General features: G+C 44.1%; 1 protein-coding gene across 1 annotated transcript; it reads right to left on the bottom strand.

Moving 5' to 3' along the window:
• Window positions 1–526: 526 nt before the first annotated feature.
• Window positions 527–12,257, bottom strand: bckdk (branched chain ketoacid dehydrogenase kinase). The gene is made up of 11 exons (XM_080509136.1): window positions 11,644–12,257; window positions 9,265–9,333; window positions 9,063–9,173; window positions 7,585–7,632; window positions 5,754–5,873; window positions 5,417–5,515; window positions 5,090–5,163; window positions 4,167–4,295; window positions 3,867–3,956; window positions 3,329–3,484; window positions 527–3,185 (listed from the first exon to the last, which is right to left on the bottom strand). The coding sequence occupies exons 1-11, from the start codon at window positions 11,890–11,892 to the stop codon at window positions 3,041–3,043; spliced, it is 1,290 nt and encodes a 429-aa protein (XP_080365262.1). The 5' UTR covers window positions 11,893–12,257; the 3' UTR covers window positions 527–3,040.
• Window positions 12,258–13,038: the final 781 nt, after the last annotated feature.

Genomic DNA, 13,038 nt, shown 5'->3' with positions numbered 1-13,038 from the left:
CCTCCTCAACCTCCTCCTGATTAGTCCAATCTCCCCGTTTGTCTGAATCCTCCGGTAATCATTCTTACTTTTAGTATTTATCACTTAAACTATTTCATTCAAGTTGACTGAGTCATAAGACTGTCTATGTTGTGCACAAAACAAAACAATATACACTGCAAAGTGTATTATTTGCAAAAACAACCCAACTATCCGACAAGCATGTTAAAAAAGGGAAACTTTCACTGCTTTGTGAAAGTTTTTTCTTTGAACTTTTCAAAGGCATAATTCAATGACTCTACAGCAGCAGCAGAAGCACCTAACTCAACTTTTAGCTTCTTTGTGTTTAGAAACAGAAGAAATGTGTAAGTTACCAGTTGGTCACTTGTCAAGTAAACACCTCAGTTTCTTCACGTGGGAGTTGGAATAGTGTCGCAACAATGAGTTGATATGTTCATATTTCTGAAGAAGAAGCACACTCACAATCTTGTCTGTGTAAAAATTAAGCCGACTCAAGTTTCATCCAAGAGAAATTTTATGCCTACAGAGTCCTGAACACAACAGAAGCCACGAGGGAGAAGCAAAATTCAGTCTGAGAGATAAGACACTCCATGGCAGAACGTTTACTCAGTAACGAGGCTCCAATATTTGACTTTGCACAAAATATCATCTCATAATCGTTTGTGCCGACCTCTTATTTTGGACTGCAACGTGCATCTAAAACATGAAAGAAGTGTGGCTCTTCAAAGAGAAGCTCTGCTGCACCCCGTCAGGCCAGCAGAGGGCAGACTGCACTTTGTAGGCCTCATAAAGCCCTCAGATATCCTGTCACATGCAAAATGTATAAACTACCTTAGACCTTCAAAACTAAGCACTTTAATTTGATATAAGATGATTACATTTATATACATGTTTTTTTTTTTAAATCCTAAAAGTAAATTAAACTGTTCATATTTCACATGTTAAAATTCCTTTATCTATTCCGTGTCGAGTCGAACACAAACTTCTGCACTTGTCACCTAATTTGTACGATTTAAAACATTCAGACATCTTAGAATAGACATTTCTCTAAATCAAAGATTAAAAAATCTTGTGTTTTTCAGAAGGTAGTTCATACAATTTGCAACTCAAAAAATAATAAGTCATTATTTAAAAAAAAAAAGGTTTTTACAAAGTCTTGACAACAAGTTGCTTATTATTATTCCTAATGCCCTTGCAGGTGAAAAATAGAAATAAACCCCCCCCCCCAAAAAAAAAACCTTGTACAATACAACAAGTTTTCCTGAATGAAAACCAAATGTAACACAAAGGTTGATCTGTTGTTTGACACCTGCCTCCCTCTAGGGAATGTTCAACAAAATGTGAGGAGTGTTTGTGTTGAAGACCAAATTTAGGAACGTCACGACTCAAGTGTTGATGCGTTTTAAGATTTCATTTACCAAGAGCTGAAGGCCACCGAGGCTTACTGCATTCACATAAGAAAAAAACCCCCAAAAACTGGACCTGAGGTTAATTGATGCTGCAATTGCACATAAACATGAAATATGAGTTTTCTAGTCTTCCTTTGTCTAATCAGCTGGAATCAACTCACGAAACGAAAGTTTTTAGCTTAATTTTTATAAATTAATGCCATTTTTAATGGGGAAAAAAACCCACTTTGCCTTTGAATGTAATGCAAAACTTAAGTGATTGTTTTGGTTTTTTTTCTTACATGAATGCAGGTCACCTCTGTACAGGTTTCGCCGGTAAATGTTTTGGTCGTACACAGAGACGATTTGAATTCAAAGATTCTCTGCAGCCACTAAATGCACAAAAAAAAAATGAGTATACGGAGAGGCCAGACGTACCAAAGGATCCAAGGTCTGGAGCTTTTTTTGCTCCATTCAACTTCTTTTCTCATATAGTGTGCCTTTTAGTACACCGAGGAACCAGGAAATAGAAATTAGGAGGAATATTAAATTATCAGGTTGTCATCTGGATAAAAATGGAGCGAAACAACGGTTAGCCGATCTAGTTTTCACACAGCTAAAAGTCCAGAAACCCCATCGACGACAAATCTGGAAATGTGAGCTCAACATTTAAAAATATACAAATTTAAAAGTATAACCAACGCACTTTTAGAAATCCGACTTTGAATTAAACAGAAAACAGAAGACGATAACAGACAATACTTCTCTGGTATATTGTTACTTTTAAAGTTGTTACAATGTTTTCACACACACAAAAAAAAAGCTGCTTTATGGGTGCAAATGTTGAGCTTTACAACTGAAAATATTTTCATTGTGCAAAAAAAAGAAAAGAAAATTAAAACTGATGAAATCGAGTGACAATATGTGCATCTATGAAAACCAACAAAAAGGCAACAAGAAGACAAGAAATTAAATGCATGCATGCAGTTGATGGGACTAAAGTCACGCAGTAAGGCGGTTGGCTTCCACAAAAATACTGCTGAAATAAAGAAAATCCTGTTAATGAGCTTTTGGTGATTTGGCAGTTTTCTGCATGTGCGAGTCACGGCAGATGAGGTTTTGGTGGAGTGATTACAGCTGATCTGGTACTTGAAGAAGAAAAGAAAAGAAAAAAAAAAGATTTTGACAGGGTAGCTGGAGTGTCTCAGAAGTTTCATTTATCATCAAAATGTTTCTTTCTATTTTGAGGCTAAACAATAAGTAACTTCATTGTGAACTTCCTTAAAACCGAAGCTCTTCTTTCTCGTCGTCCTCCACTTTCATGCACAGTTTGTCCCGATAAACCAAAAACCCAACGTTCATCCTCCCACTAAGACGACATGCCACAGGGTACAAAAACAACACACAACGGAGAAACGGTTGAAATCATCAATTTGCGAGCTAACATAGCTTATAATCAGTCTAAGGCAAAACAAAACAAAGAGAACGAGTCGTTGGGGGGTGGTGGTGGTGGTGATGATGAATCTTGGAGCTTTTCTGACAACCCTGAAGGTTTTGGTGGAGTGAAAAACTCCTCACTCTCGCCTTCGGGGGGGGGGGGGGGAACCCTCTGCACTCCCTGCGCCGTCAAATCAAGAGGGACCTCCCAGTCCTTACACTCTGAAGCTCTCTCCTTTGCCGTCGATGTGGCGCAGGCGCAGGTAGACGTCAGTGCCGATGCCCTGCATAGACTGTATGGACAGAGAGCCGCCCAGGTACTCGGCGTAGGCCCGGGACGTGGGCAGGCCGAAGCCGAACCTGCGAGAACGCGGCGGGGGAGAGAGGGAGCGGGTTAAATCAGGGCGGACTGAAAAGGTGCACTGTTGGCAAAACGGGAGCGTGAGCGGGAGGCGGCTGGCTAAAAAGTGTGCGGCGCAAACCCGGCGGCGTGCCGTTCCTACCCGTGCATTGGGCTGGACTGATTCCCACTGTTGGTAATGTTGTTGAAGAAGTTGCTCATGCGGGGGTCCTGCGCGCTCTCCTCGGCCGTGCTGAAGTGGTAATCCATCACCTTGTCGATGATGTGGTGAGGGATGCCGCCGCCACGGTCCGAGATCCTGAAGCGAGAAGGAAAAGACGCCATTGAAACCAGCTGGTTTTCTGCAGTTAACATTTAACCAACGACCCTTTTAGTTCACGTTTGGCGTTGTAATTCAACACTTGTGGTTAAATGGAGCTTTGTGGCAAGCTGACCCGCGACTCCACTTCTCTTTTGTGTGTGTCACCTGAGACAGTCAAGACACGGCGAGAGCCGAACCTAAAACCCACAAAAGCTCACATTACCGCAGGTTCGAATCCCTCTACCTGAAGTCTGGAGCTTTATGGGAGGATTTGCCTTCAGATCTCTGAATTATAACCACTTTCATCTTAATTCGTGGCGAGAAATAGTCACCGATTTGATCTAATCCGTTTGGAGTTTTCACGTTTGTGAACACTCACCTGATGACGAAATCGATGTCGTTATTGGCGATGGTGACGACCACGTCGGGAACATTGTACGGCGTGTCCAGGTGGCTCTCCATCGTTGCCCTGGAGAGATCAAATAGAAGAAATATATAGTGAAATGTCAAATCGCATGACCCTTTTACCAGAGTCGGAATCGTCAACATTTCACAAACTAAATCAAACTGCCGTTTATCCTGCTTCTGACGGAAACTGGAGGCTGGACTCGGTGAGGGCAAGGGGGTGTGGCGGGTGGGGGGGGGGGGGGGGGGGGGGGGGGGGGTGGTGTTTGTGCACCTCATGGCGTTCTTCAGCAGCTCTGGCAGGATGTAATCCAGAGGCAGGGGGATGAAGGGGAAGCGAGCCGCCACGTGTCCGTTGATCCTCACCCTGGGCGAGTTCCCATACTGGTGTTCGCACAGGCGTCTGTAGGGGGAAACGTTACAGTTGTTTCATTACATATTCAATGTTTGGGTTGATGGATTTCAGTCACTTTTGCTGCCTTTTTACAATTTTCTAGTCGTTTTCTAACTTATACATTTGACTTGCTCAATAAGATTCCTACATTTTAACATTTACTTGATAAATAACACTTTATTGAATATACTGTGAGACATTTCAAACTAGAATAACATTAAAAAAAAAAAGTATACTTGCATGTTTTGCAAAGCACAATGTGGTTTATGCTGCGTCTGGATTTATTTAATTGAAAAACCGGTTTATTATTTTATTCATTATTAGTCAAACCAATGTCTTTATCCTTTTTATATCAGTCGCCCCTCAATATTAGCCGCAAATGTGATTAAAACAATTTCACTAGCAGATCGTGATACTCAACTGAAAGTAGTTCTAAGCTGCTGTACTTTATAGTACTCATAATGTACTTAATGATTACTGTAGTTAATGGCGTTAAACAGTTCTAATCTGCCTTTGAATCCGGATGCATTTCCACGCTGATTGTGAGACCATATACAGTAGTAACTTCCAGCGTGAGCCCTTCTATGGACTCTGAGACGAGATGACCCCTCAAAAAGGCCATTCGATAAGATTACGAATTATAAACAAAGACGATAGCTCGTATCTTGCTCGCATGTTAAAAGGTGCTAAAACTGGAAGTTTTATCAGCTGAACTCTGACCCTCGTCAGGCAGCGGCGCGTTCGTAGAGGAGCGGAGAGCCATTGAAGGGTGATAAACAAACAAAACGGCTGCAAACACTCGCCTGGCAAAGTCCACCCACTTCTCGATGATCTTTTTGGGCGACAGGCGGCGGCAGATGATCCCGACAAAATCAGACTGAAATCACAACAAATACATTAAAAAAAATAAAATAAAAAATGCTGGTTTAAGCAAAGCAAGAGCTTCAAAAAGCATCTGTATAAAATTAACCACTCTTAAAAGTTTCACCAGTTTAAAGCAAATTCTGCAAAAATCAAAGAATCATCCCTCGAAAACAAACGGGTCTATCCAGGTCTGTAATCCACCCGGCTTCATCGCCACCAACACAGATGAAAGGTTAAACAGAGGAAGACTGTAAACACGGGCGTACATTATCCTCCTGGAGGGCGAGGTGGTGTGTGGCCAACATGCGGATCCCCAGACGAGAGCACAGCGTCGTGTCCAGGAAGCTGCGGATGATGGCCTCATCCTGAAGTGTGAAGAGAAGCCAACTGAAACTCCCACACGAAACTTGTTTTACAGCTCTTTTTTTTAATGACATTTACAAATAATTAATTAAATAAAATCTGCTTGGGAAGGTAAGTTATAAACGTGTCACGGCATGCAAACAGCGATGCTTGTGTGGACTCTGAAAACTAAACGCTATCAGGCCTTTCCGAAAAGACGTAAATCCCACTACGGGCTGCTGAATTCAGCTCTCGCGGTACCTGGATGTGTCTGCGACACTCCCTGAAGCCCTGGGCCAGCATGGTGACCACGTCCTTGTGGTCGTCCAGCAGCTGCTGCACAAGTTTGCAGAACCGAGCCTCCATGTCCTGGTCCTTGATCTGTTGATGGAGAAGAGGACACGCCACCCCCCCATTACAGCCGTGCAAAGGTACCACACGCCGACACGTCAAACATGCTGCATGGTGGCTTCACAGAACAAGAAGAGACTGCTTTGTTGGTTTTGGTGCACATCATTTAAAAAATAAATAAATAAATAAATATATATATACATTTTGGTGGCTCAGAAATGAACATTAAAGCAGAAACAACCCGTATTATTCAGATCTTCCTCCACATTTTGTTGATCACAATCTCAGCTTTGTCCCTGTTGTAACATGTGGTTATATGGGTGTACTTTCATTGCTCACCTAAGTTGTGCTTTTATGTCTTGCAATCACAGCAAACTATAAGAATGATCTCTCGCCGTCCTAAACCTGCTCATTTGTCCAACCTTTAACTTTTCCAGGCCCATTATGACTTTAGGAGTGAGCCGGCACGTGACCGATGAAACGTGAACGTTTAAAAGGATAATTACTCAAAGCGAGAACCAGGCATGACTTCGCCATTATGCTCAATCAGCGCTGTGGATATACTTGGACGTTGTAATTCACCGGGAGCGCTCTGATAGACGTGCATGTGCTTGACCCAGTTCTCACAGGACATATCTTCTGCTGGCTGATCACCAAGACGTATCTTGTAACAGTTTAGAAGGACACGTGTCTGTACGATTGTTTGTCTCCAGGTAGAAAGCTGCAGGAAAACGAAAGTCCATACCTGTATACGACGTGTGATTTATTGAAACCGATAAAAAACCAGAGACCACGTCTTTCAGATCTGAATGTCACCGTTGATATAGTGCAGAACAAAAATAAACAAGCACTTTCATCAGATCTACGGTTTATTCCTCACTATTTGTTTTATAAGAACACATCCTGACCTGAACTGGGAGCAGATCTGTTTGTCGCCTTCATTTGCAATTCATACGTCAAATGTTGAAAACAAACCCACAGAAATGTGCTGCTGCTGAGCTGCTAAAACTACAAACTCACTCTAAAATGTTTCTTATGTTTTCTTATGGCTTAAGACTTTACAGTTTAAACTGCGATGGAGTTTCACAGTAACATATTAATTACTAGAGTGCCAAAGGAGCATTTCACATGATATCATTCTCCCTTTCTTTCTTTTTTTTTTTTTTTTTTTTGAAGGCAAATACCAAGAGGAAAAGTATTTTAATTCAAACTTTTATATCCTGTGCACTGGAGCTCAAAGGTCACTAACAATACAAGAAGTGAGAAGTGCTTGCTCCCTTGATATCACTGATTTAATCTGATAATGTTCAGACCCTTTCCTTCCATCACGTCGCTGCACTCCAACACTCCATCGTCACATCGCTTTTGACAATTCTCCAGCCATAGAGCCATGAGAGGATTTTTTTTCTGACGATAAAATGTGATAGCTTCACTATTTCTGTTCCCTGCCGTGTCGCCAATATGTCGTTTCAACACTGCGGATCGAGTTGAGCGGCATCAGCAGTCCGCTTGAATCTCTTACGAGTCATCGGCTTACTAACAAACCTTGCGGTCAACAGCAGCTTCTGTGGTAAACAGATCGTTTACAGCTCTGTTGCACGTAGTTAGCCAGACGCTCACTGCTCACACATCCTGTTATGCTCGGGGAAGCCAACGCCAAACATCTGACAAATGAGGAACTTGAACTTATGACACCGACCCGTCTGCCTGCTTGCGGTTTCCCGTGCGTTGCGAGACTCACCTGGGGAAAGTCGCTGAGCATGTGGTAGGCCCTGATGTACAGTTCATGCTGCAGGAGAGAGAGAGAACAGAGGTGTGGGTTGTAGTTTCAGACCGATTCCCTGTGATCACCCATCCGACCGCACGGCATCGCGCCGCCGGCGCCCGGCTGGGCCCCCTCGCCCCCAGAGCACGTTGTGTAATGGGAGTTCAAAAACGTCACATAATACCTCCTATTCTTCACTAATTCCAGGTTCAGATCACAAGAAGCTCCTGAGCTGGACGTGTAATTGAGATGTGCAGCATTTATGCCTTTTAAAAAAAAATGTTTTATCACGTTTAATGGAGCCGTGCGAGCGGATCCATGCTGACCTACATTTCAGCTGGCAGCTGTACAAAAGGAGTTGGGCTTTATGCAATCGGCACAGAGGAGCACGGCGATGTCAGAAAGGGAGGAATCTGGGGGAAAGTTCAGCAGCAGTGAGACGCGGGGGGGAGGAGGAGGAGGAGGAGGAGGAGGGCGGGGTGCCAGAGAAGGGAACAGGCTAAGGCACGGCACTGGAAATAAAAATCATAGCACATGCTGATCCCAACGCAGACGACCTCGAAGTGGAGGGCACTTCTGTTCCACGGCGACATTCACTTCCTCTTTTTGGGTCGAGGATTGGAGGAATTAACCCCACCACCACCACCACCACCCCCTCCACCTCCACCTCCACACAATGAGACTGTCTGAGCGGTGTTTTAAAACAAGGACAGATCTTATGGGAACGACCTTGTTCTGAGGGGAATTCAAGTTAGACACGCGTGCAAGTGAAGCGTTCCAAGTATCAGAGGTGAAGGAAAACATCTCAACTCAACTACGATCTCTCATTCATCCAAACTAATTCGGTACTTAGTCCTTCACAATGTGGTTTTCGTGGTGAGCGCTCTTGTCTCGCAGCCAGAATATATTTCCCGGTTCCATTCTGAGCCCGGGGTTATTTTTTGTGCAGAGTTTTTACACATGTTCAGGTAGACGGCGACTCCGTGTGTGTTCGTGTTTAGCGGTCCGTCTCTCCGTTTTGTCTTGTGACTGGCGACCTGTCAGCGGTGCAGATGTTGAATGGATGGAAGCATTTGTGAGACTTTAACCTTCCTCATTTGGCCTCCTTCCATATAGACCCAATTATTATTTTGGACACCGACAAATATTTACTCTCCCGTCGCTTTATCCAAACATTGAAAACTCGTTTTAATGTGCGTTTGTGTTAAAAGTTACATTTTGCACTTTGCAGAGCCTGTACATTCTTAATTTAACTTAATAAAGAATTATGGTCAAGAACAAGAAAATCTGCAGGTGAGTTTTTTTCCTTCGTTCATTCAAAGCTCAGCTGAGGCTCTCGTACGCAGAGCCCTCCATATCACTTTCGCATTTTAGCATCCGTTACACGGCCGGCGTCATTCATACGACCAGATACTTGCAGCCACACTTGGGAACCTTGACAATGGCGTCCTTACCACTTGCAGGATGGTGGGGTTACACCCGATGATGAAGGGCAGACTGCGGAAGCCCTTGATGCGATGGGCGATGCGCACAGGGAGCTCCTTGTGGAGGTACTTGGCACTGCTCTGAGGTCACACACACACAAGACAACCAACGGTGAGCGAGTGACTGGAGACTTATTGAACATGAACGTCTGGCTGGGGCTGATATATTCACCAAGACGTGATGTCCATCTGGAGACTTTCCAGAATACAGCAGGGTCGCCAGCGTCAGTCGGACGGAAGCCTGAGGAGACAAATGGAAGTCAAGTCTTTGGTAATCTGGGATCATCATGTTGTAACCCATTCGTTGTTGTAAACCCAATGTTGTTTCAACACTAAGAGCCTCTTAAGAACTTGAATAAAAATTGATACTTGAAAAAAAACAGATTTTTTTTTTTAAGGTATTCAAATTTCGTGAGACGCCAATAACGTCCTGATAAGTTCATGATACCGTGATTATGTGTCATATTTTATTAACACTTGTGAATCAGTCTCTTGTGTTCATCACATTGACAGAAGTTTCCCCAAAGGAACAGAATCACACCGAGACTCAACGTCGTTAACGGGTTTGTCTTAACGTCCGTAATGCAAAACGAGCTTTTCTGTGTGCAAGTTTGCATATTTCCCCCGGTGAGTAGCACCGACTGTGTGATTCTGTGTTGGCCATGTAAATAAACTTCACTTATATAGCACGTCGTCACAGTCTCAGAATAGTTTGGTTAGATTCTTAAGAGACTGCTTGCCATGCTAGGTCAGCTGCTGGACATCCAGTTTGGGGTTTAGTGCCTTGCCCAAGAACAGTTCGGTTAGTGGATGAGCAGAGTTGCGGAAACCGTCTTGGCTGAAATGGGATCCTCATCTTCAAACCTAATCAGAATGATTACAATCACATTGTTGATGAAATCATCATAAGATCTTACTGGGATTGACTCCCGAGATCCTGCTCTGAATGACAGTTAAGCACAGTGTTTATCTATTTACGTTAATGTGTTTTTAACCAGTGATTAGCCAATCACTACGCAATCAGAGGTGTAACTTGCTGACTTGGCAGACAGTTTGAATGCAGCACAGATGGCGTAAGAACAATGCCTGCTTCAGTAGCTGGAGATCATATCTCGCAATAAATATGGTGTTGCAGCCACACCTATGTTAGACATACATTGGCTTTCAAAACTGTAGCTGCGTTTGCCCACATGTGAATGCAGAAGGCCAGATGTGTACTTTGCTGCACACGTTTGACCCGATTCTTCCTGCAGGCCTCTCCAAATGCTCATCAGGCTCATCATAATCTTCATTACACCTTGTCGTATTACTGATCCTGTGACCCCCCCCAGCTGCCAGGCCAGAAACCACTGCAGGAGATTAATATGTGACCACGAGGTACAAGACATTAAGTGCAGTGGACTGAGATCTGCCGGATCAGGACCTTCATGCAGTTACATCCAGTCTAATCCATGCTGAGTCAGTCTGAGCAAGTTTTTTCTGAACCCCTCTCACTCAACATATCCGATTTGCAGGGTGGTTCTTTAAAAAAAACAAAAATATTTTTATCTCCCTCATTTCACTATGAAGCAATACTCCCTTTTACCCCAGAAAACAACTTGAATATCGTGTCCAAAAAGACATTTTGATGGAGTGACACAAGTTTCTGCTTGAAACTGAAAACACATGTTCAGGCCCCAAACAATATGCAGAACATATAAACCAGGAAAAGCTTTGAACAATTATACAAATGCTTTCTATATTGATATGAAAGGAAATTGTCACTTTTATGATAAAGTTTAAAATGCAGTTATTATTACTTTAAATGGCACACTGAATAAATATTTTAACTAATAATATAAAAAGTGACATTTAGGCGATGTGTGTGTATGTTTTTTTTTTTTTTTTTTAAGGAATACATGTGCAGAATGCCATACATTTGGACTTGGCGATCAGCCAGTAGTTACGTTCCAGTCTCAAAAACTGGGTCAAGTCGCATTCATCCATGAAACTTTACACCATCAGCACTCCCCTCACTAATGACCCCCACGAGCGGCTCCAATGGAGCTTGATAAGCGACGTTTTAAACACACAACTCCCTGTGCAATCAGCAGGAAACCTGCATGTGGGGACATTTATTTTTTTCCTCGAAATCAAAACCGGCAAAACAAAATGTTCCCGGGAAACGCCGTGACGCTGCGTTCAAGTCCGGGGGGGAGGGAATGGAAAAATAGAACTGATATGCTTGTCGTGGGGATATTAAGTTACTTGGAAGCTGGTGAGTGTCGTTGATAAAGCTACAACTTAATAGGAAGCAAACTAAATACATATATCTTGATTTTAGGCGAAAATATTTAATTTTGAGTAAATTCGTAAGTGAACAGAGGCGTAGAGACTGTTTTTTTTCGTGTCCCTGAACGTAGCACATGCTAGCTGTTAGCTCCGAGATGAGCGGCTCGCTCCCGCAAAGTCACGCACACACACACACACACACACACACACACACACACACACACACACACACGCGCGCGCGCGCGCGCGCAAACACACACAAACACGCGCGCGCGCTCACCTTCTCCGCGGAGGCGTCGATCGCAGACTGGTTGTAAAAAGACGTGACGGTCTTGGAGCGCTCTCTCGCCAGCTCCGAAAAGCCCTGCATCGACGACGTGGAGCGAAACCTGCGGCTCCAGGTCAGTGACAGCGGCGGCGCCCCGCCGGCGGCCGCCGGGGCCAGCAGCAGGCTGCCGATCCTCGGCCTGGCCCTGCAGGTTACGCCGCTCAGCATCTCCGCCGCGAGTGCCGCGAGTGCCGGATGCATGTGGAAGACGGGCCGTGTGTGTCCGCACGTGTGAACAGGGCTGCCCGGAGTCCGGCGGACGCTACGAGGCCATCGGGGTCGCGGTGGACTGCTGCACAAAAGGCACGGACGTGCGTACGGCGGAGACCGGCGGGGGCCACGGAGGGCTTTGTCTGCATTGGCCAGTGCGAGGAGAGAGCCGGCCAGCGACACGGCGCCGGAGCCAATCAGCTGGGGCCGGGGCGGGGCCGAGCAGCATCCACACCACCCATCGTTCCTCCCTCACCCCATCCCATAAATCCCCCCCGTCCCCTCATCACCCCCCCCTCCCTCATCAACTCGCCCCCATCCTCCCTCCCTCACCTTCACCCCCCCTCAACCCTCAGGTCTCAGCAGCAAACAGCAGGCAGTTGTTGACATAACCTCCAGAAAGATATTTGAAGACAGTTTCTTAACAAAGTTCCTGGAAACCCTTCGCCATCCTGGATGCTTTACATTCCTCCAGACATGTGTAGGAAAAGGTGGGGGTGGAGGAGGGGTGGAGGGTGTCTTTCAGGCATACTCTAATGTTTCCTGGAGTCTGGGTTCTTACAATCTCTAAACTTCATGAAAACAAAGAGACTGAAAAATGTTATTTGATATAAAACTGTATATCAAGAATAAAGTAGCTTAAAAAGAGCTTTAATATAAAGTTTTTTGCCAACACCTATGGTTGCTTTGTTTTTTTTTTTCTGTAATTATTTTCCATCTTCGCAGCACATTTGTGAGTTTTGTTTAGTTTCATTTTGTGACGACACCTCAGACTCCTCATCTCGTATATTTTGTCTTGTGTTCTTGGTTTATTTTTTCACGTGTATCTTTTTTTAGTTAAGCTCATTTCTTTTCGTCTTTTAATCACCTTTTGTGTGTTTATGGCCGTTTAATGTTTCGTCTTCGTTATCTGTGGCTATTTTCTATCTCTTATTCGATCATTATGTGGGAAACATGTTTTTCAGCTTCTCAACCATCAAATCTGTTTTAAATCTTCCCCCATCATCTGTTAAGATTGTTTGAATTGTTGGACATTTCACAATAGGCCGAGTGTTTCCTTTCCACATGTCTTGCTCATGTATTTAGAATTGTCAGGTTTTCTCTGTAGAATTGCCTTGAAATGACAAAACACACATG

This window comes from Blennius ocellaris, assembly GCF_963422515.1.
Source record: "Blennius ocellaris genome assembly, chromosome: 14".
NCBI lineage: Eukaryota > Metazoa > Chordata > Actinopteri > Blenniiformes > Blenniidae > Blennius > Blennius ocellaris.
This window is presented reverse-complemented; position numbering and strand designations above follow the sequence as displayed.